The 22,050-nt window shown below is 42.9% G+C and overlaps 1 protein-coding gene across 2 annotated transcripts; it reads right to left on the bottom strand.

Annotated features, from left to right (window-relative positions):
* Window positions 1–875: 875 nt before the first annotated feature.
* On the bottom strand, window positions 876–21,840 carry AK3 (adenylate kinase 3). 2 transcript variants are annotated; one of them, XM_063295079.1, is made up of 5 exons: window positions 21,484–21,832; window positions 16,496–16,615; window positions 4,799–4,971; window positions 3,326–3,444; window positions 876–1,274 (listed from the first exon to the last, which is right to left on the bottom strand). In XM_063295079.1, the coding sequence occupies exons 1-5, from the start codon at window positions 21,632–21,634 to the stop codon at window positions 1,151–1,153; spliced, it is 687 nt and encodes a 228-aa protein (XP_063151149.1). In that variant the 5' UTR covers window positions 21,635–21,832; the 3' UTR covers window positions 876–1,150. The 2 variants fall into 2 exon arrangements, with proteins under 2 accessions (XP_063151149.1, XP_063151150.1); XM_063295080.1 differs by lacking the exon at window positions 876–1,274 and adding an exon at window positions 1,302–2,468 and having other exon boundaries at window positions 21,484–21,840.
* Window positions 21,841–22,050: the final 210 nt, after the last annotated feature.

Here is a 22,050-nt window from a genome sequence, read left to right as displayed (position 1 = left end):
CACCAAACCACATATAATGGATAGCCCAGTAAAATACCCATACAAATGCCAATTCCCAATCAAGTGAGGGTATAAATGCTCTTGCACTGGGGTGATCCTGACTCTCTGTTCCATTAGCATGGAAGGCAGGGCACTGAATCTAGGCAATGGCTCTCTGATGAACTGAACAGTGACAGAGAGACCAAAGAATCTTACATCCAGTTCGGTGCCTTCCTTTCTTTCAAGATGATGGGATGCTATCTTGCAGGACCAGGGAGCTAAGGGTTTACGGTGCAATTTTTCACATTTGGGGAAGCAAAATGGCTGCTGTAATCTTAAAGTACTAACTCTGCTCCAAAACCCTAGGAAAAGGGAGGCCTTCCCACTCCACTGCCATCAACATCAAAAACCCCTGCAGCTGTTGGGAGACTGAAAAAACAATGTTGAATTCTAAATTCCCAGTCAGAAAAAAAAAATGTCCACCCCTGATGTAAACACTGTAATGGTATGAAGTTCACTTCCAGGACTACTAACCACAAGATCTGTCAGTTGTAGTAGCTCAAAGCATTGGACCACTGTGGTCTGTTTAGTACCCAGCTATTGAAAAGAGTTGACTAGATGTTTGAAACAAAATGTTCTAAACGAAGTTTTCATTCTGGATTCTTAATACAGATGTTTGTAGAAAAGTATCCAAAATTGTAAACTTATTCAAGACTACTCTTTTATGGACGCCGCATGCTCCAACAACATGTGAAGAGTACAGGACAGACTATCCTAATTGTTTCTACTATGATCTTACCTAGATCCTATTTGAAGTGTCCTACGTAAATTTTCAACATGGGACTGATATTTCAAACTGCTATCCTTTTGTTGACCAAATCCATGGATACTTTAGATGAAATTTGTTAAAAATGAGTTTACTGTTAAATACATTTTACAAAATCCAGGTACATCCAGTACAAAAATAGCAGTCAATCATCCTACCAGACTTTGGCACAGAATTAAAATATGGTCATTTTAGAGATTTCAGACAGCTATATATCAGGGTGGCTCATAATTCTGCAACAAAATCCCAGTCCGCTCCTGGATTTCTATGATTCCAAAGACTGTTAGAAACTGGATATTTAGCCATACACTAGTAGTTTCCATATATTAGTAAAATGTATCATGTTCAGCTTGGTGTAGCAGCCCCCTTCTTGCTCACTTCAGGCAGCTTGGTTCGGAGGAAACTATGAACATGGGGCCAGATTTTGTTGGTCTCTGTTCCAGAAAAAGATTCCAGCACCCCTTTTTGGCTAGAGGGAAGACAAGTGATACATTAGTTATTTTTGTATATTAACAGTTCTTCTTTCAACTCTTAGATCTTGAGAGAGTCTAGAATGGGAGCTCAACTAGACCAAAAAATTAGGAATTTATGGATAAATGTATGCAAGCTTTTATAAAATGTGTATTTGTTTTTGCACTCTCATATTAAATCCTTTTAAAACCTTCCTCAGTTTTGCAAGCTGTTTCTATATTATCTTTTGGCCTTCCCTCATTTCAAACCTACTGTTTTGTTCATAATGGACTTGTCAAGCTATATTACTTTATTAGTATGATTTGCATCAAATCCTATTCTGTGCCTGAATTCTATACTTAGAACACATTACTTAGCTCAGCAGGAGATGGACATTTGAAGATGGCCTTGCAGTCAGAAACTTGATTATCTGGCATGTGGGAGAGGCCTTTCTCTTGTAGAGCTTCCAGATCATGGAATGCACTCCCTCCCCAAGAGGAGTGTTTGGCTTTCTCTCCCAGGATTTAGGAAAATGGCTGAAATGCATCTCTTTTGCCAAACTTTAATGATACAAATGTTAGCGCTTAACTTTGATTTCATTTCTAGCGGTTTTATGATAGTGTTTTCTAATACATATTTTAATTGCTGTAAACCACCTTGACTGTTTACCCAAACAGAAAGGCAAAGTATAACTTTAATAATCAATAAAATAGTAACACAACTCAAAACGGCCCTGCTGATGGAGAATAAGGACACAGGATACATCATGACTCTGATGCAGCAGCTTCTGGAGAATAAGGACACAGGATACAGTGTTAAAGCTATAGCCTCAGGGAGCAGTTGGTGACCAATAAACCATTTCTCAGTAGCAACGGTCTTGCAGGGACCAGTTAGGAAATGACAGAAGCTACTCTAACCATTGGCCAAGTCCTGTTTTGGTTCCCGGAGCAGCGTTCATACCATACTGTTTTGGGGCTACACAGATCCAAGCCACTCCGTAAGATGGGTGCTTTGACTCTAAAGTACTCTTCCTATAGCTTGCCCCTATGACACAGAAAGGCACACAAGCAGCACACATTCCATAAATGTATCTTCTCTCATCCCAGTTATGAAACGACAGGAATAATTTTACCATCTGTTATATTTTGTTCTGTTTTCAGCGTCCTTTCTCCTCCAGGACACTGGGCATTTCCTCTGGTCAACGCTTTTAATTCTGACTCAAGAAAATATGTATCAAAAGAAAAGAATGCATGTCTAAGTTCACAGCCTGAGTACAGGCAGCAATGAGAGAAAGCAAGATGTTTCTTATTCCTTTTTCCCCCCTTTGATGTCTTCAAGTCAGTCTTGGCTCCTAGTGCCTTATATGGACAAGTCATCTAGTTTTTTTCAGAACTAGTTTGCCATTGCCTTCTTCCTAGGGCTGAGAGAGAGTGATTGGCTCAAAGTTACCCAGCTGGCTTTGTGCCTAAGGCAGGACTAGAACTCACAGTCTCCTGGTTTCTAGTCCAGTGACTTTAATCACTATCCCAGACTGGCTCTCTTCCTACTAATACAAAATCAAAAAACTCCACCTGAAAATATGAATGCATGGATATCATCAAACATGAGTATGGAGGAAGAGTTATTGGTAAGGGTGCAAAGGCAGGAGATAGTACTATTACCCTTCATAACATAACACACAGGCAGGGCTTAAAGAGGGATTACAGAAGTGCAAAATCAATGCATAGTGATGAAACATCCCTGTGTGATCATAAGCAAAGTTAGCCTCAGATTAACTGGTTTGGATTCAGATATATACACTGATACCATAAGAGCTTCTTTTCCCCTCATTTCCTAGACAAGCCCGTGAGGTGGAAGACAAAAGTTCGTGCCTAGGCTTCTTTTCTCACTGTTTGTGTAGAGCAGTGTTTCTTAACCCAGACAACTTTAAGAACTGTGGACTTCAACTCCCAGAATTCCCCCTAAGCATGAATTTTTGTCTTCCACCTCATGGGCTTGTCTAGGAAATGAGGGGAAAAGATATTAAAGAGAAAGTATCAGAATAAATACTGCACGCTGAAATGTGCTTACCGATAATACTCCAGGACAGGTTTGGTTTCTGCTTCATAAGACTTCAACCTCTTCATAATAGTTTCTGGTTTATCATCATCACGCTGAACAAGAGGCTCCCCTGTATGGTCATCACGGCCCTGTTTATGGTAAAAGGAAAGTCCCTACTGTGAAAGATACCAGTTTATACACTCTATGAATTTTGTTCTATGGAATCTGCATGCTATCTGATTTTTGAATTATACTATAAGATACTCCTGCCTATATTTTTTTATCACAAAAATTATCACAAATTATCACAAGCTTTATATGAAGTTATAACTTCATATAACAGGCAATATCCTTTATATTTAATAGTCAATTAATATTCAACATCCTTGCAATGGTCCAATAAATCTCCCGGGCAATTAAGAGGCATGCTTAAAATACTGGGCAGGAGAGAAAGATGGTTTCTATGGCAATTAAAAGGCTATATGGTATGAAATGATCTTTCAAAAAGTTATGTCCAATCTTGCTCAATGCATGCTAAATTTGTTACTATTATTAAAATGTTTTATTACTACTAATTTCTACAAAACACTATTATGTATAAGAATATAAAAGCAAAACTGCAAGTTGGTAAAAAAAAATCAAAGTTATGAACAAGAATGGCCTTACGCAGGCATTGCTGACATCCCCTTCCTCCAAGGTAAATTGTCTGTTTTTAGATTTTCTTTCACTTGAAATGAAAGAATTTAAACACAGTTATCAGTCTGATTCGAATACTTTCAGTGAAAGTGTTGCTCCAATGTTTGTTACTATGAGTTCTGACTGCTTTTTAATTAAAAAAAATATAGCACTCATGATATTCTGAGCAGTCTGGCTCTGTAGTATCTGCAACATTCCAAGATGATCTCCACAAAATCCCAAAATGAGTACATTTAAAAAATAAATAATAACAACTGAAATCTCATGTCACTTCATTTCAGCCATTTTAAAATGATTTTTATTTTTATGTCTGAGACTCAGCACCAAAAGGTTCCTGACTCAGCAGGCTGACAGATGCTTCTATTTCTTTTTTTAAATACCAATAATAAACAGTTTTTGGAAGTGAAAAGTGCAAATTTATGTTCCTACATAATGAGGATTGCAAAAGATGAGCAATTTTCCAACTAAACATGAAGAGGCAACACAAAGTTTTCTAGATATTGTTGCTAGGATTGACAGTCTACTCGGTCCCAGCAGAAGAAAATCAATTCTACTCTAATCCTAGCCTACCTCACAGAATTCTTTAAAGACAACACAACTCTATTTTGATTATAATCATAATGAACTTTTTTCAGGGGTTAGCAACAGATAGGATCAACCAACATTTAGCACACATTTCCCCAGCTCTGCAGCTCACTGGAAAGTACAGAATTCAATGTGCAAGTTGGGGAAGACTCATTGTTTGAGTAGTAGATAGCTTGGAATATTTGTTTTTGTATGGCTGCACTAGATACAGACACAACTTACAGAGACTTTGGGAGGGTTGAATTCAAGATTATACACCCTGCCACTAGCAGGATGTATCCAGCGTGCGGTCAGACGTTGTTTGATGGTGTCAAAGGGTACATCTAAAACAATCACGGTGTCAATTGGGCACACTTTATCCAGCGATTCAGCCTGTGGGACAGTCCTGGGGAAGCCTATGGAGAAACAAAATGCCACTGCAAATAGCTAAAGGCACAGAAACGAGCTCTTAGTAAGATGAAGCCCAATCAGACCCACTAATACCGTTGCTTTTCTCTTACTGTGCATAGCTCAGCCTGTTTACCTTTATTAACTGGAAACATTTGCTGTGCTCTGCACCCATCTTCCAAAAATGGAACATGCAGTTGGATTATTCACATTTACAGAGGAATTGATCATGTAGCATTGCATCATTTCCTTGAAAATACGGTACTATGACAGTTTCTATTTCTATGTAACACTAAAACTGAATAATATTCAATGACATTGTCCTAACAGCCAGGAAACACGCTGAGACAAGGAACTGGTCTCTAATGTTTTATTGCTTGTACATAACAGGAATCCTAACAAACTGAAGAAGCGTGGGAAAAACCCAGCCATATAAACCCCAAAGGTTAACGCGGTCCCGATCTGTGTCTCTTTGAATGGCTACCTAATTCCTCAGTGCTACACATGTGCTTAACAGTCTGGATGGGAGCCCCCTGCTCGCCATCCTTACTCATGACAGACATTTCAATTAAATCCCCTCAAGAGGATCCAGACAAAAAGGTACCAGGGGCTTGAATAGGCTTCCATATCCCTTGTTTAACAAAGTTGTGGTACTATAAATGTTGACATTTTTCTTTTGTGTCTTTCCTCAAAGTTTGGATCCAAGCTCTTTTATAGCCTATGCTTAAGAGTCCAACATCGATGTGTGTGTGTGTGTGTGCCTTTAAGTCAGTCTTGACTCCCGGCAACTGCCTAGACAAACCCCTGCAGTGTTCTTGGCAAGATTTCTGAAGTGGTTTGCCATTGCCTGCTTCTTCCTAGGGCTGAGTGTGTGTGAGTGGCCCAAGGTCCCCCAGTTGGCTTCATGCCTAAGGCAGGACTAGAACTCACAGTCTCCTGGTTTCTAGGCCAGCACCTTAACCACTACACTAAAATGGCTCTCCCAGCTTGGATATAGTAAAATCAAACGGACCTTAGCAGAAACTTAGTATGATATCTCAAGCACACAATATTGGGAAGCAAGTGCCATTGAACAGAGAAGGACCTATCACAAATGTCCATGGAATGGCATGGAAGTTCATTCAAAATCCATGGAACTTGACAATAGATGTCCCTTAAGGATGGAGCAAAGAGCTATTTCAGCATCTTGTATACAAGCAAAAATTAGTTGTGTTTATTTAACGAAATGTACATGGAGCCATCCTTTACATACCCATTTAGGAATAAGCACTTAAACATCATCAAGTTCATTCAAAGGAATACTCTTGATTCACAGCTTGTAAACATAAGCAAGACATGAAAAGTTTCATGCAGGAAAAGGTACCACCACCACAAGATGCTGCTAGTGGTGATGGTAGTGATGATGATAACAATAACTATAATAATAATAATGCAGGTGGTTGTCCTTGCTTTCAAGCCCTTTCTCCTTTATATATTCAGCTTCAAAGGAATGGTAGAAATATCCTGAAAGAGGAGAAAGTGGCAACAATGACTATCATAGCTTAACATGGGCCCACTCTTGAAATACTAATCTGGCTTGTTTCTAGGCTATTCCACTTCCTAAGAAATAATGAATCATTATTTAAATACAAATATTCATTATCATAATTATACTTAGGTTAAGTAATATAAATGAAATGCTAGAGGTTTAATACAATGCGAATTTTATGCAACAAAATAACTGGTTCATTAGCTGATGATGGGAATAATTTTTTACTAAATAATCATCAGCTGTAATCATAACAATGAGGAACAAGGAAGGAAGGGGGTATGAACAGCACATTTTGGAACTAGAGTGAGAGTCAAGTAGACAAGCTCCACAAGAGCAGCCTTACTGATCTGAATCACTCATCCTCTTCACAGTTTCTCTTACAGTATGTGTATAAACAGAGTGAGCTTGGCAAAATGACTTCTTCCTTATGCCCTCTAAACTCAGTTTTCTTCTATATTCAGTTATTCACAATTGACTTCCCTATCTCCAGCATTCCTTGCAAAATATTTGAGAGCATTTAAAGCCCATCATCCTGTATTCATTGTTTCTTCCAATCCCTGATGAAGAACTGATGAAGAAGCTTTAAATTGGCTTCTTCTACCTTCACTATTATGATTTATGCTCTATGGAACCAAAACCATGTACTACTAGAAAGCCTTTAAGCACGGTGCCCTGTCCCACAAGTCTAGCCATTACTCCTGAATTCTCTGTTGATTCTTCTTTCCTGGATGATAAATCTGTGTATGCCCCAGGACTGATCCTGAATCCTCTAAACTAGCCAGCTGTCCCCAAGGAGAGCTTACCCTTTAGCCAGTGTTGAAACATTCAACAGATAGTCTAATTGCTTTCCATATTTATTTATACACTAGATTTACATCTCACTTTTTCTTCTAGAATTCACAGTGGTTTACATGAGGATGTCCCTTCACTTTATACCCACAACAACTCCATGAGGTAGATTGGGCAGAGAGTATGACAAGAACACCAAGTTTCCATGGCTGAGGGTGGCCATGAACCTGGGTCTCCCCAGTTGTAGGTCAACATCTCAACCACTACAATATACTTGTTTTCTTTGTATAAAGAAAGGAAGAGGTCACTATCTTGTCCTTTCCTCAGGTCCTATATGTGCCAATTAGTCCCAATTAGTCCCAAAAGGGATGCGGTGGCGCTGCAGGTTAAACCGCTGAGCTTGCCGATCGGAAGGTCGGCGGTTCAAATCCGCATGACGGGGTGAGCTCCCGTTGCTAGTCCCAGCTCCTGCCAACCTAGCAGTTCGAAAACATGCAAATGTGAGTAGATTAATAGGTACCGCTTCGGCGGGCAGGTAACGGTGTTCTGTGACTGTCATGCTGGCCACATGACCACAGAAGTGTCTACAGACAAACGCCGGCTCTTCGGCTTTGAAACAGAGATGAGCACCGCCCCCTAGAGTCGGACACGACTGGACTTAATGTCAAGGGAAACCTTTACCTTTTTAATCCCATACTATTAACAGAATCAACTCACAAAGTAAGTAATCAACTCACAGACAAAGTAAGTAACTCACTGCAAACTGCCATGCAGACAAAAAGATGTTTATTATCTTTTCTCATTTCCCAAGTAATTATTTAGAAGACATATATAGTTTCAGAAACCGGAAATAATAAAAATGTCATGAAATCCAATTTAAACTGATTGAAAAACCCCATGAGGGCTGAACTGAGTTTAGTAGCCTCATATCATATGTGCAGACTTGTACTCCCTTGACTTAACATATTGTCAAGATCTGAGTGGGAGTCCTACTGAGATCTGCTTGAATACAAATATAACATTTTTCAAATATCCAGATGCACCATATAGTGCAGTGAGTTCATGGAATAAAGAGACAGGGATGCTGAGAGAAGCACCAGCACAAATGGCCCTGACACACTCTAAGTGTAAGGATTGCCTATCCTAAAACACCATCAGACTCATGAACAGGTTCATAAAGATATCTGATTTATTAAAGAATAGTATGCAGGATCACAAAGAAAGCTGAGAATGGAAAAAGCGCGCCAAATGCAAACTAAAAAACCCTCGGTACAAACGAGATCCCTCCCCCTGTATAATCTTCCCAGGCTCACAATCCCAGGTGCTCCTAACAGCTTCTGCTGGTCCGTGGGAAAAGTCCTTGAGCAGAGCACATAACCCAAACACATTCCATTGAAATGAACATAGATACAGAGCTTGGCACAAGGTTTCACAGCAGCTCCCTCCCAACAGAAACACGTGTCAGCACCATGGCATGTGAAACATTACGATGTACATTGAAACAGTGAACATGACATACTGCCCCCCAAAAGAAAGAAAACATTAAACGGAAGGTTTCAATGGGTAAGCCAAATGGAAACGGTTAACTAAATCAGGAGCATTAACGTGGCGAGCAGGCACCCATTCAGGATGAGGAAAGTGTTTCCAGCAGATCAGGTACTGGAGGGTGCCCCGAAGCTTGCGAGAATCAATGGCCTCCTTGACTTCAAAGTGCTGTTGCCCATCAATCATGATCAGAGGAGGAGGAGGAGGTTGGGGATGCCAGCAGGAAGAGTGGTGGACAGGCTTGAGCAGGCTGCAATGGAAAATAGGGTGCAAGTGTTTCAAATTGTGAGGCAGGTCCAGCTTAACAGTAACTGGATTGGTAAGACCAACAATAGGGAAAGGACCAATGAACTTGGGAGCAAGCTTTTTCGAGGGCTGTGGGGACTTGATGAATTTGGTAGAAAGATAAACCTGATCCCCAATTTTGAAATCGTGTTGCAAAGAACGACGTTTATCAGCTTGGAACTTGTAAGCAGCCTGGGCATCAGCCAAAGCCTGTTGAATCACCGGCCAGGAATCAGCCAGCTTAACAGCACAGTCAGAGGCAGAACAGGACTGGGGAGGGGCTTGTGGCAGCTCAGGGATGGGAACAAAGTCGTGACCAGAAACCACACGAAAAGGGGTCTGCCCGGTGCTCTGATGAGCAGCATTGTTGTAAGCCACCTCAGCAAAGGGCAACAAGTCCACCCAATTGTCCTGATGGTAATTTATGTATGCTCTAAGGAATTGTTCGAGGGCAGAGTTCAAAACCTCTGTAGATCCATCAGTCTCAGGATGCGACGAAGTGGACAACGCCTGCTTGGTGCCAATCAATTTTAAAAATGATTTCCAAAACTGGGAAGTGAACTGTGTCCCGTGGTTGCTGACCAAACGGGAGGGTCTACCGTGGAGATGGTAGATGTGGATGAGAAAGAGGTGGGCCAATTGCAGGGCCGATGGGATGGATGCACATGGAATGAAATGGGCTTGTTTGGAGAAAAAATCTTTTACAACCCAAATGAGAGTTTTCTTCTGACTGGGGGGTAGGTCCACAATAAAGTCCATAGAGATCTCGTCCCAGGGACGGGATGGGCTGGCGACTGGCTGCAGAAGCCCCTGTGGTTTACCCCCTTTTCGCTTTGACATGGCACAAACAGGACAGGAAGCAACATAGTCCTTTACATCACGCCTTAATGTTGGCCACCAAAATTGACGGTGAACTAAATGCAAGGTTTTAACAAAACCAAAGTGTCCAGCAAGCTTGTCATTTCTAAGCTTACTTAACACCTGTTTGAGAAGGCGTTCGTGTTCCTCCTCGGATTCAGTGTAAATGAGCACATCATCCAAATAAACCAGGACCCCTTTAAACAAATGATCATGTAATATTTCATTAATCAATTGCATGAAGACCCCGGGTGCCCCTGCTAACCCAAAAGGGAGGACTTTGTACTGAAAGGAACCCAATGGGCAATTAAAAGCAGTTTTCCACTCATCTCCAGCTCGTATGCGGATGCGAAAATAGGCTTCACGAAGGTCGAGCTTGGAGAAAATCTTGCCCTTTGACAAATGGGCTAACATGTCTTTCATTAGTGGTAGAGGATATTTGTTGCAGATCGAGATGGAATTTAACCCCCGATAGTCCATACAGAGTCGAAGCGTGCCATCTTTCTTTTCCTGGAATAGCACAGGGGCCCCAACTGGGGAATTTGCAGGTTCAATAAACCCCCTTGACAGATTTTTGTCGATAAAATCCAGTAATGCCCCAAGCTCCTTCTGAGTCATTGGATAAATTTTTGGCTTGGGCAATTGAGAGTTAGGAACCAACTCTATGGCACAATCAGTTTTCCGATGAGGGGGTAGCTGATCTGCTTCCATTTCTCCAAAAACGTCTGCAAAATCTTGGTATCGATCAGGCAAGCCCTCTAAATGTGCCAAACTAGGGTGCGGCGTGGCAATTGAAGCCCTTCCAACCCCTGCTCTTGAAGCCCTCTCTGCGGCAGGGGCTTGGTAAAACCCATCCTTAAAAGTCAGAGTTCTGTGTTCCCAATTTATATGGGGGCTTCGGTAAGTCAACCAGGGAATTCCCAGAATCACTAAGGGGTTGCCAACAGGTGCTACTATAAATTTTAAAGTCTCACGGTGGCTGCCCATTTGCATTGTGACAGTTGCAGTGAAATGGGTCGCCGCCCCCCCCCCCCGCCATTGAACCATCCAACTGTGTGAAGATCAAAGGCTGCTGGAGGGGAAAGCTAGGCAGGTCCAAAGCAGCAACCAGATCAGGGTGAATCAGACACCTGGAACACCCAGAGTCAACTAAAGCCCAGACCTCTGTAGTCTTTGTGCGGGAGCTCAATTTCACTTTTACTGCTAGAGTGAGACAGTCAGCACTCACCATAGCATCTTCGCGCCCATCCTCCTCCACCTGCCTGCAGGCACTTTTCATGGCAGGTGGCTGGCGTTTCCCGCCGGTTCCTTAGAGTTGTCTTCAGCCTCTCCCGAGAAGTAGGGTACTTTTTCAGTGTCGGCCGCCCCCTTGGCTGCCGTCATCCGCCGCGATGAAGGCGGCGGTTGGGCCGGCAGTTTGCCCGCTCGGTCTCCAGCCTTGGCTTTTGGGCAATCAACTGCTCGATGCCCTTCCTTTCCGCATCGGAGACACTGACCCTTCGCATAGCGCCGATCTCTCTCCTCTTCCCAGGCTCTATAGCCTGGCCAGGTAGCAGTTGTGGCACTTCGGGGTCCCCTCATGGTGGCTGGTTGCTTTTCAGGTCATTTGGTTTGCATGTAAGTATGCTGGGCATGCTCAGCCTTGCTGGCCAGACAGATCCATTCATACAATGTCTCTGGGTCGTCTCTACACAATGCCCACCGCAGGACGTCCCTGTTGAGTCCCTCTTTAAATCGTTCTATTAAGGTTGACTGAGACCAGTCGGTAATTTTCCCAGCTAAAGCCTTAAACTACAGGGCATAATCAGCTACAGACAGTTGGCCCTGGATAAGATCCTTCAGTGCCTTTTTAGCCCTTGCTTTGGCTAGAGGATCCTCAAAATGCAGCTTTAATGCCCACATGAATTCCTCGAAATCCTCAAGCTCAGGGGAGCTAGCCTCACTTAACTGAACATACCAGTCAGCTGCTCGCCCCTTCAGCTTGGTGGCAATGGCAGTTATTTTAGCCTCTTCGGAAGGGAAACAGGGTCCAAACTGTTTCATATAACTTTTAGCATTAGTGAGGAAGAAAGACAACTTAGTTGGATCCCCGTCAAACTTGACAGAAAAGTCTTTCACCCCTGCTCCTGTTGGAACTGAACTAGCGGCTGCTTGAGTGGTTGGGCCCCAGGTTACAGTAGTTCTCCTGTCTCAGGGTGGGGACACTGATGGACAAGCTCTGCGGGGTGGAGATTCATCCCGGCTCCGTCTCCAGCCCTGCTCTGCCGGTGGTCCGGGTGAGGGGATGGAGGATGATTGCGTGGAGCTGGAATCTCCTTTGCGCCTCGGCTGCCCCCCCACATGACAGAGACAGGGCTTTTAGCATGTACTCCATTGATTCTAATTTGGCCTCTACCACTCTTAGCCTTTCAGGGGTTTGAGATTCCTCCCTCGCTCGTGCGTTAGGCTGTCTCCCTTCTGATACCGTGGTAGATTCTACATTTGGGGCCAGCGGGAACTGATACTTCCAGGATGCCTGGGACGTCCCTGGCTGGGGTTCTCCCATTTCATCCCAGGTGATCAACTCTGTGGGCGATTCGCTGGGTGCCGGTTGCTCTGGTGCTCTCCCATCTTCGGATTCCTCTCCCTCAGGGCTGGAACTCGAATGCTGCCATGAACCTGAAGGTTCTGGGGTGAGGCTCAGTTCTTCACTCCTGACCGTTGACTCGGGCATCAAGCTAGTTGGCTCCTCGAGTCTCCCGGTCGTGGGTTTGGATTTGGCCATCGTTAACTGTTTTCCCTCACAAGAAACTAATCTTGGCAGGAGCTAATGGTACAACTTTGGTGATTCTCAGCTTTATGTAAGGATTGCCTATCCTAAAACACCATCAGACTCATGAACAGGTTCATAAAGATATCTGATTTATTAAAGAATAGTATGCAGGATCACAAAGAAAGCTGAGAATGGAAAAAGCGCGCCAAATGCAAACTAAAAAACCCTCGGTACAAACGAGATCCCTCCCCCCATATAATCTTCCCAGGCTCACAATCCCAGGTGCTCCTAACAGCTTCTGCTGGTCCGTGGGAAAAGTCCTTGAGCAGAGCACATAACCCAAACACATTCCATTGAAATGAACATAAATACAGAGCTTGGCACAAGGTTTCACAGCAGCTCCCTCCCAACAGAAATGCACGTCAGCACCATGGCATGTGAAACGTTACGATGTACATTGCACATTGAAACAGTGAACATGACACTAAGCCCTTCCCCATTTTCCAAAATGTGTGTTATTAACTTGCTGTAGAAATGACAATGAGGACCTATCTAAAAACTGTCCACCCAAGTTCTGAGACTGCAACAAAAAAAGTCCTTCTTAAACTGGCAGCTGAAGCATTTTCCTGACTTGAACTAAGGTTCATAGACAAGTTATCTATATACTACTAAAACTATTGTCTGTTTGTAACCTTCAATTGGGTGAAACAGTGCATCATAGGTCAACAATCTTTGAACCAAGGTACCTGAAATGAGCTAACTTACTGTCATGAGTACTGATGGTGAGCAGGAGGGGGCCCCTATCCAGGGGGGAAAACGCATGCGTAGTACTGAGGAGTTAAGCAGCCATTTAAAGAGACACAGATCAGACCCGCCTTAACTTTTGGGGTTTATCTGTCTGGGTTTTTCCCACGCTTCTTCAGTTTGTTAGGATTTTCTGTCTAATGTAGCAGTAATAAAACACTAGAGACCTATTCCTTGTCTCAGCGTGGTTCCTGACTGTTAGGACACTTACAGAATGCATCCAAAATCTGGGACCCATTACTACTGTGGGATTAAAATTTGGCAAAGTTGTGGCCACTTCAGCGCCACACACCTTCTGACTACACTTCCCAGAAACCCGTAGGTTGCATGACAGAAAAGAAGATGGGAGAGCTGTATCCCTGCTCTTTCCCGCCTCCCTCTGGTCCCTGCACCCAATCGCCTGGTGGCAAGGCCCAACATGCAAGTGACAATTGGCTTTGGAACTGAGGCCAAAATTTGAAATCTCTTAATAGTGGTGGGTGGCAAGGGAAAGATGGGGGACCAACTCAGAAGCCTGCTGGTGAGGTAGGGCTGGCTGGGGGCGCTGACGGTTGACAGATGAGCCCTCTCCCTCCCTGGAGGGAGGGGCCCTTGGGAACACACTGGGATGGGGAGCAGGGGTGCAGTTTTCCTTGTGATCCACAGCTCCCTTTGTTTCCCCTCACCCTAGCAAAGTGGCAGGTAGTTCCACGGGTCAGCTGAGGAGAAGGAGCAGTGATTTCCAATGCTCCCTACCAGCTTCCCACAGGCAAAGTCAATGGGGGAAGCCAGCAGGAAGTTGGAAGTTGCTCCTGCTCCCATTGCTTTTTTGCCTGCCCATGGTCATTCTGTTTCTCTGTTTAGATAAGTATCTCTGAAAGGATGACCCAATGGGTCACAGGTTGTCTGGTTGTTCAACAAAAACTATTCCATATAGAAAACGAAGTCTTTTAAAATGTGAAGGTACTGAATGATCACTTCAAAAATAAATGTTATAATTCCATTATGTTGTGATGGCCCATATTTTGGCTCACCTAGAGAAACTCTATAGAGCTTTCAAGAACATTTATGTTCCTGGCCTTGCCGCAGACCATTTCTATTGTAAGGGGTACTTTTCTTAATTTTCTTCAAAACTAAAACATAATCCCATTAATCCAGGGATATCTCTAAAGGATCTATTGCTTTTGTTTACTACCATCAAAACCTTTCCTGCTTTGAAAATTCTTTTTCTCCTCTACTTCTTTATACATGCATCTATGGTAACATAACTAGGTGGAACATGGGGAAGATACAGAACCACATAGTCACTTCATTAATGTTTAAATAAGGAATCAAATTAATTTTTATTAAATAACTTAAACCCAGTTGTAAAAAGGTTCCTTTTAATATTAAAGCATATTTGGAAACTGTCAATCCTTGCCTTCCTGGGCACTAAACTTATGCTCATAAATCTGTCACTCTGAGAGGTGAAAGCTTTGCTAGAGCTAAGACTCCAAGCTTCTCTTACACCCATCCTCCACCCATACTTCCCAAATCCCTCCCCTCTCACTTTCAACCTTTCCTTTAGTGTATAAACTGAGAGGAATTGCCCTGATTTATTTATTTTGATTTACATGGCCGCCCGTCCTGTAAAACACAACCCTGGGCAGCTCACAACAATAATCAAAACAAAAGCAATAAAAAACTGGAAAACCAAGAAAACCAGGCACCTGACCCACAATCTCCAATCCATCATTGTATACAATCCTCAGGTTCCAACCTATCCCAGCACCTGAGGGAAAAGCCAGCCCTTCACGGCTTTCCAGAAGGCTAAAAGGGTGGGGCCTGCTGGATCCCAGTGTAATGATTGCCTATTCTGACATACTCAGTCTCACAAGGGGATTCTTTATGAAAACTGATTTATTGAAAGAATAGTATGCAAATACGAAGAAAGCTGAGAATGAGCAAAAGCATGCCAAATACAAACTAAAAACCCTCGCTTCAAAACCAGCCCCGCCCTTCCTCCCTCCTAGCAACCACCCCCTCCCAGGTGTTAGCAACCGTTACCCACCTCGGCCTGAGAAAGTAACCTTGAACAGAGTCACTAACCCAAACATACATTCCACAGTTGCAGTAAGAAGATTACAGCCTGGCACGGCTGGAAATTTCCAACCCGCAAACACGGGCTAGAAAAGTGACATGCAAAACGTTACGATGTATACAGAACATTGAAATGATGAACATGACACCCAGGGGGAAGGATGTTCTACAGAGCTGTCCAAGGATGGCCTCTTGAGAAAGGAGTACATCACAGCCTCCTTCAAGGCAGGTAGAACCACCCCCTCCTGCAAAGAGGCATTCATCACTGCTTGGACCCAACCACATGATACCTCCTGGGAGGCCTTGACGGAAGGGCACAGTCCAGAACACAGGTAGCTGAGCTTACAGCCGCAAGGACCCTGTCCACTTCCTCAGGATCAACTGACTCAAACTCCTGCCAGGTAACTGAGTTCAGACATGTCTTGGTGACTTCCAAAAGACCTGCCCAGCCAGGGTTGAACTCTGAGCAAAGTTGAGCAACTTTCTCTGACAGATTGTAATGGTATGTGGGAATAACCTTGGGAGGCAGGAGAAAGAGAGTAGCCAAGAGAATGGTCAGATGAGCTCATAGCAGGAATGTAAATGAGGCAAGAGCTCAGAAGAGATCCTTCCTAGTTCTGGGGCTGTAAAGGGGACAGGGGAGAGCAGACTTGCAAGACTGATGTCAGCGTTACTAGGTAGACCAGACAGGAAACACAACCAGATGAGCTAATTTTACCTTATTATAAAGCTACATTAACAGAATCTTCCAAGGCTAGGGCCCCTAAAAGCTACCAGAAACTCCTAGATAACAAACAGTCTGACTGTTCTAATACCCTATCATCATCAATCAACACCCTGTGTTTAATGTACAGGATTCACTAGCTGGAAACTACGCTTCATTGACAAAAAGGTGCAACGGAGCTCTCACCATCCAGCAGCACGTGGTTCTGATCTAGTGTTTTCAGCTCAGTCAGCATCAGCTGTGTCATGATGTCATCAGGAATCAACTGCCCTTGTTCAATATACGACTTAGCCAGTACACCAATTTCTGTGGAAAGAAGAATGAACAGAAAAATCTTAATGGGATGGGATCTTCCATGCAATTGTGTTACAGTTTTTGTTTTATTTTGTTTTGCTCTCACTAAACATTCATCTTTTCTTAGTGGGAAAGGGAGCAATCAAGGAAGAATACTCATTTTCCCGAGAATCAGGGCTTATTATACAACTAGACCAGAAGGCTGCTATCACTATGGATAAGCACATTCAGTTAAGGTTAAAGAAATACAGGCCAAAAAATATCTTTGCGCTGAAGATGTTGCCTAGGCTGGCAATGAAACGTCTGCAAGAAAACAACAAGGCTCATTGATCACCAAGGACTCCACAAAAAATATCCTCTTGCAAAACCAAAACCATACTGCACTCTTGCTCAAAATAAGCATTCCTCAAATTATTAACTCTTTTGAGTTTCAGTATTTGTAGAAGACATATCTCTTGTTCCTCTTATCTTCCATAGCTGAATTCATTGCTTTTTGGCTCCTATGGCTGATTCATTCCTTTCCTCTCCTCTCACATTTACAGACTGTTCAATTCCATCTACTGCCCCACTCAGGTCACTTCATTAAATTTCCATTTTGTTTCATTGGACATTTTCCAGATCAACTACTGAACAGGCTCTTAAGGTTGTTTATGGCAATGCAGCTTGATTTGGAAATGTTCCAATAAACTCAGGATGATTTTGGCTTCCAAATAAACATTGATTGATCAGACTAGGTTGCTAATGAGTTATTGGGCTTGCTTTGGTACTTAGTGATTGTAAGGAGAGCCCAGATACTCTCTATACAGCAACCACACTAGCAAACTGGGTGTCATAATAACATATATATTACATGTTTCTTTTCAAGTAACCTGCCTTTCCACTCTACCACTGTTTTTAACTGCATCCTATTTCAGTTATAACAGTATCATTTTCCTCTGATTCTGGCTTAGCAGGAAAGCAGCAAGCCAGGGATCACAATTAGGAGGTAACATTAAACCAACTATAAAGACAAACTATAAAGCTAGCAAGTCCCACATGCATTTTGTTGCTTCCACCAGCAGAAGCAGTCAGGCAACTTAGTGTGATGATTCATCAGCAAAGAGCAGCAGGTGTGTACAATAGTTTCACACACAAATTCTTGGGAGCACTTTTCCCTGAACTCAGTGGTGCTTCTTCCTGACTGCTTAAGTTTAATTCTTAACATATACTGAATTTAACAAAATGTAAAAATAACCTTTGAATTAGCATATAAGCCACTGCACACCATTCAAAGTCCTAGCATGAAGTAGGAACTTTGTCAAAGAAAAGCAGTATTATTTTCCTCATTTTCCATTTCCTATATGCTAATCTTTCACAAAACACACAAACTTGAAAACCTCATTATCACCTCACTGCCTTACCAGAGAAAGGAGAGCTTGTGAACTCAAGCAAATAACATCTTCTCTCCTGCTCTAAGAAAAATCTAAGTCCGCGCTCCCTTGCATTCCTCCTCTACTATTAAACACACTTTCTGCAACTGCTAACATACTCCAGAAGTAGCAGGACCCTAAACTCAGCAAGGTCACTTACATCAGCCTTTAAGCGTCAGTGCAAGTGAATGTTTAACTTACATGAACTTGGAACTATTTAAACTGGCTAGATGCCTCCAGGGTGTGGAGAGGGCACACTGCTTGAGTGCTCAGTCATAGACTATCAATTAGAAAGGCCTCCAAAGAAAAATTGTAATACCACAATTTTTGCTGAATTGTTCTATTATTCTTTGTTGATTCATAATTGTCTGCAAGGAGAAAAGAACCCAGACCTTCTGAAAAAAACAACAGCTTCAACCAGTATGCAATAATGTGAATCCAAGTGCCTGTTTCAACTTCAGTTGATCCTGCCTCCCTCCTTAATACTATATTAGGAGCACATGGGGCCACATGGAACAAAGTCCTTAGGAATTTGGAGTGGACCCTTTGCAATGGGGCAAAAGAACAATAAGGTCCCAGCTAAGCATCAAACAGTAATTGCATATGCACTTTTGCCAAAGAAAGCTTTAGTGCTGCTAAGGCATGCTGGGCCCCTCTGTTAAAGGACCATATAGCTGCCACTGTTTTCTGTGCAAGTCATTTTGAATGACCTGCTTGTGTCCAACTGGTGTTTGTGACAGAAGCATTACATCGTCTGCATACAGTAGGCTTGCAATAGACATTAGCTAATTTCAGAGGGTGATGCTCTAATTTAATTATTTTGGCCACAAGAGGGTTAATATACAGATTAAACAACAAGGGGGCCAAAATACACCCCTGTCTCACTGCTCTTTGGGTTGGGATCTCTTTAGCATAAAGGCCAACAACAGCAGGCATCTATCTATCATAGAAGAATTTATGACTCTATCCCACAACTTTGTTTTGGAAATGAGATCAAATGCAGACCTAAAGATAATGAATGCAGGGTAGAGCCTGTCTTAGATTAATATTTTTCAGCCAAATGTTGCAGTATTTGGGCATGGTCATGCCTGCTTGCTCATCAGCCAGTATATGCTTTAACAGTTAATCCAATCAGCTGATTTGTTGTGTTGATGTTTAGTACAGAGCATACTTATTATGCTTGGAGGCTGATGGGCTGATAGCAGGCAGTTCACAAGTACCCTTTTTATAAATGGGCACTCTGATAGCTAGACCCCAGTCACTGGGTATTTGTGTGGTGCAATCAGTGTAGATAAGCGTTTCTCAGCCAGGGTTCCGTGGAACCCTAGGGTTCCGTGAGAAGTCACTAGGGGTTCCCTGGGAGATCACGATTTATTAAAAAATTATTTCAAATTCGGGCAACTTTACATTAAAGAGGTAAGTTTCATTCTTTATTTTAGCTTAAGAACACTGTTAATGCATATATACAGGCCTACACATGAAACAAATATAATAATGTTGTAATTTCTGGCCTATATCTGAGCCTGAATGTGCAGGGGTTTCCCAAGGCCTGAAAAATATTTCAAGGGTTCCTCCAAGGTCAAAGGTTGGGAAAGGCTGATGTAGATGTATAATGGAGCAAGTACAGATATCCATCATTCCAAATTATGGTGTAAGACCCCAGCAGCAATAAAAGCATTATCTGGGGCGTTGCTAGGCTTGAGTTGTTTTATGAGGGTTATTGCTATTTCAGAGTTTGTAACTGGGGCCCAGCCAGGGAGCTGGTAAATATTAGGCTCTATTTTGGATTCAGGCAAGTTTTCTTGTATATATAATGTCCTAAAAGGGTCCCCCCCCATACTGTTACCGGTAAGGTAAGGAAATAAAAGGGGCCTATTAATTGAATGGGAAGCTATCAGGTGCTAAAATAAGGCTGGGTTCCTGGCTTATGATGCCGCTATTAAATGTAGTTAGGAAGTCCTGGTAAATTCTCTTTTCTTGCTTTGTAATAGGTGTTTATACTGTTTTTTCAGATCCTGGACAGACTATAAAGCTGAATCCTCTTGATATATTTTAAAATAATTTATCAGTTCATTCTTAGCCCTAGACATTCTCTATCAAACCAGGACTGAGGGGTAAGCTTTGCTTTTGCAGTTTTCTCTCTTCCTTGGTATTTGAGCAGACAGTACTGGCTAGTAACTGACTACACGTTTGGTAAAATACAGTTTCCAGGACAATCTTCAACTATTGTAAAGTAAATCTGTGATGCTACCTCAGAAGAGAACAACTCAGATATTGCCTCTTTGCCCTGATGAGCCCATTTAGCACAAACTGGCCCTGGCCCTTGATCAAATTCCATGTTAGCAATTAGATCCAATCCCAGAAATAGGTTATCCAATGCTGTTATCTCTGAGATACTAGGAAGATTATCACTGTCAGGCCAACTATCTAGGTAGAATTTTTATATAAAGGGAGCCAGATCCCTTGAGATTATAGTGTAATCAATTAAGGAAAGCCTTCTCCCAGCCCAATGATAGAGTTTGCCAGTGTGCCAGGTTGAAATGTCAAGATGGTGCATGCTAGAAAACATGCTGAGTACACCCCCACACTGTACACACCTACTGTTACCTCCCCAGGATGCTTAATGGCTTGCACTACGAACACCAGGAAAATATGAGTAGGCCTATGGCCTAAACTAGGTTTCCGAGGATCACAATGAACTTCCACTGGCTGTGCCACAGACTTGGTCCTTCATCTGTTGAGCATCGAGGTTTGGTTCAAGTTCTTCAATGGCCCAAGTGAAACAGACACCAACAGAGAAGTGATGCATTAAAAAAAGCAGTATTAGCCACATTTCACTTCAACATTGGTGTTTTAATGATGGCTGGGAAAGGATTATTGCTGGGAAAGGATTATTGATAGTGATCGTACTCACGACTACATACACTGCCCAAAATCAGTTGACTGGGGTGGTAGAGAAATACTGTAAAATAAATAAATGTTGGCCAGGAGAAATAAAAATCCAAAATCTACATAAAGAGAATACTGTTACTAGGCCTGCCAACCAAAGGTTTATAAGATAGTTGCAAGCTTTTAATTCCAGAAAGTCTTGCAACTATTTTCAACTATTTTGAAACCCTTCACTTTCAGAATCTCAAATCTTGATCAACTAGGTTCATATTTAACACGAAGCTAGGGGCTGAGCATGTGGCTTTGCATATTTTGGCAAATCATCGTGTATTCAATAAACCATGGCTTAACACAATAGGTGAACAAAGTCACCTGAATACCAGCGTTGCCCAAAACAGGCTTTCATTCCCCACTCTTAACTTTTCCAGAATAACAGATATAATTGTGGCATGCCTGTGCCTTTCTAGATAAGAGAGCAACCGACCGATATCTGCTGTCTCTGAAATCGATTAATGGTTTTATATACTCGCGTCCGCCCTTTAACTCCGCCCCGCCCCCCACGTACTCGCTCGCCTTTCTTACCAGTCTTCCTGTTCAAGTTCTCCCTCAGGATGTCCCCGCTGGAGAGATGTTTCAGGGCGAAGTGCTGGACGATGCGGGAGGACACGGTGCCTTTTCCAGACCCAGGGGCCCCCATGATCAGCGCCCGCATGAGCACCGCCCGCACCACCATGGCCGAACCGTTTTGCGGGATGGGGCGAAAGCAGAATCTGAGCGTCCCCTCGGCTTGCAGCGGCGCTCGCTACGCCCAAAGCATCTTCTTCTGAAGGCGACCGCTGTCCTGGACTAGGTACGGCAGGTACCAACCCGTGAACTAAAGAAAATGGGTGGCTCTGCAGCCTGGACGACGAGGCAGCCGCGGAGTAACTCCTCCCCCGGCCGCGAGCCCAGCCTCCGAGTCTGTAAACAGGCCTCGCTGCAAAGGAGGCGTCGGCGTGGCTCTGTAACCCCGTTTTGAGCGCTTCAGCCTACAACGTTATTGGGTTTTTCTTGCCTTTTGCCTAAAATTGCAAAGACAGCTCGGCCTAGAAATTACCCGCTTCGGGTTTGTGATGTTAAGGGGGAAATTGTCTTTTGATTATGTCCTTT

This window comes from Candoia aspera, chromosome 2, assembly GCF_035149785.1.
Source record: "Candoia aspera isolate rCanAsp1 chromosome 2, rCanAsp1.hap2, whole genome shotgun sequence".
In the NCBI taxonomy this organism is placed as follows: domain Eukaryota; kingdom Metazoa; phylum Chordata; class Lepidosauria; order Squamata; family Boidae; genus Candoia; species Candoia aspera.
Note: the sequence above shows the minus strand (reverse complement) of the source record. Positions and strands in the feature narration are given on the sequence as shown.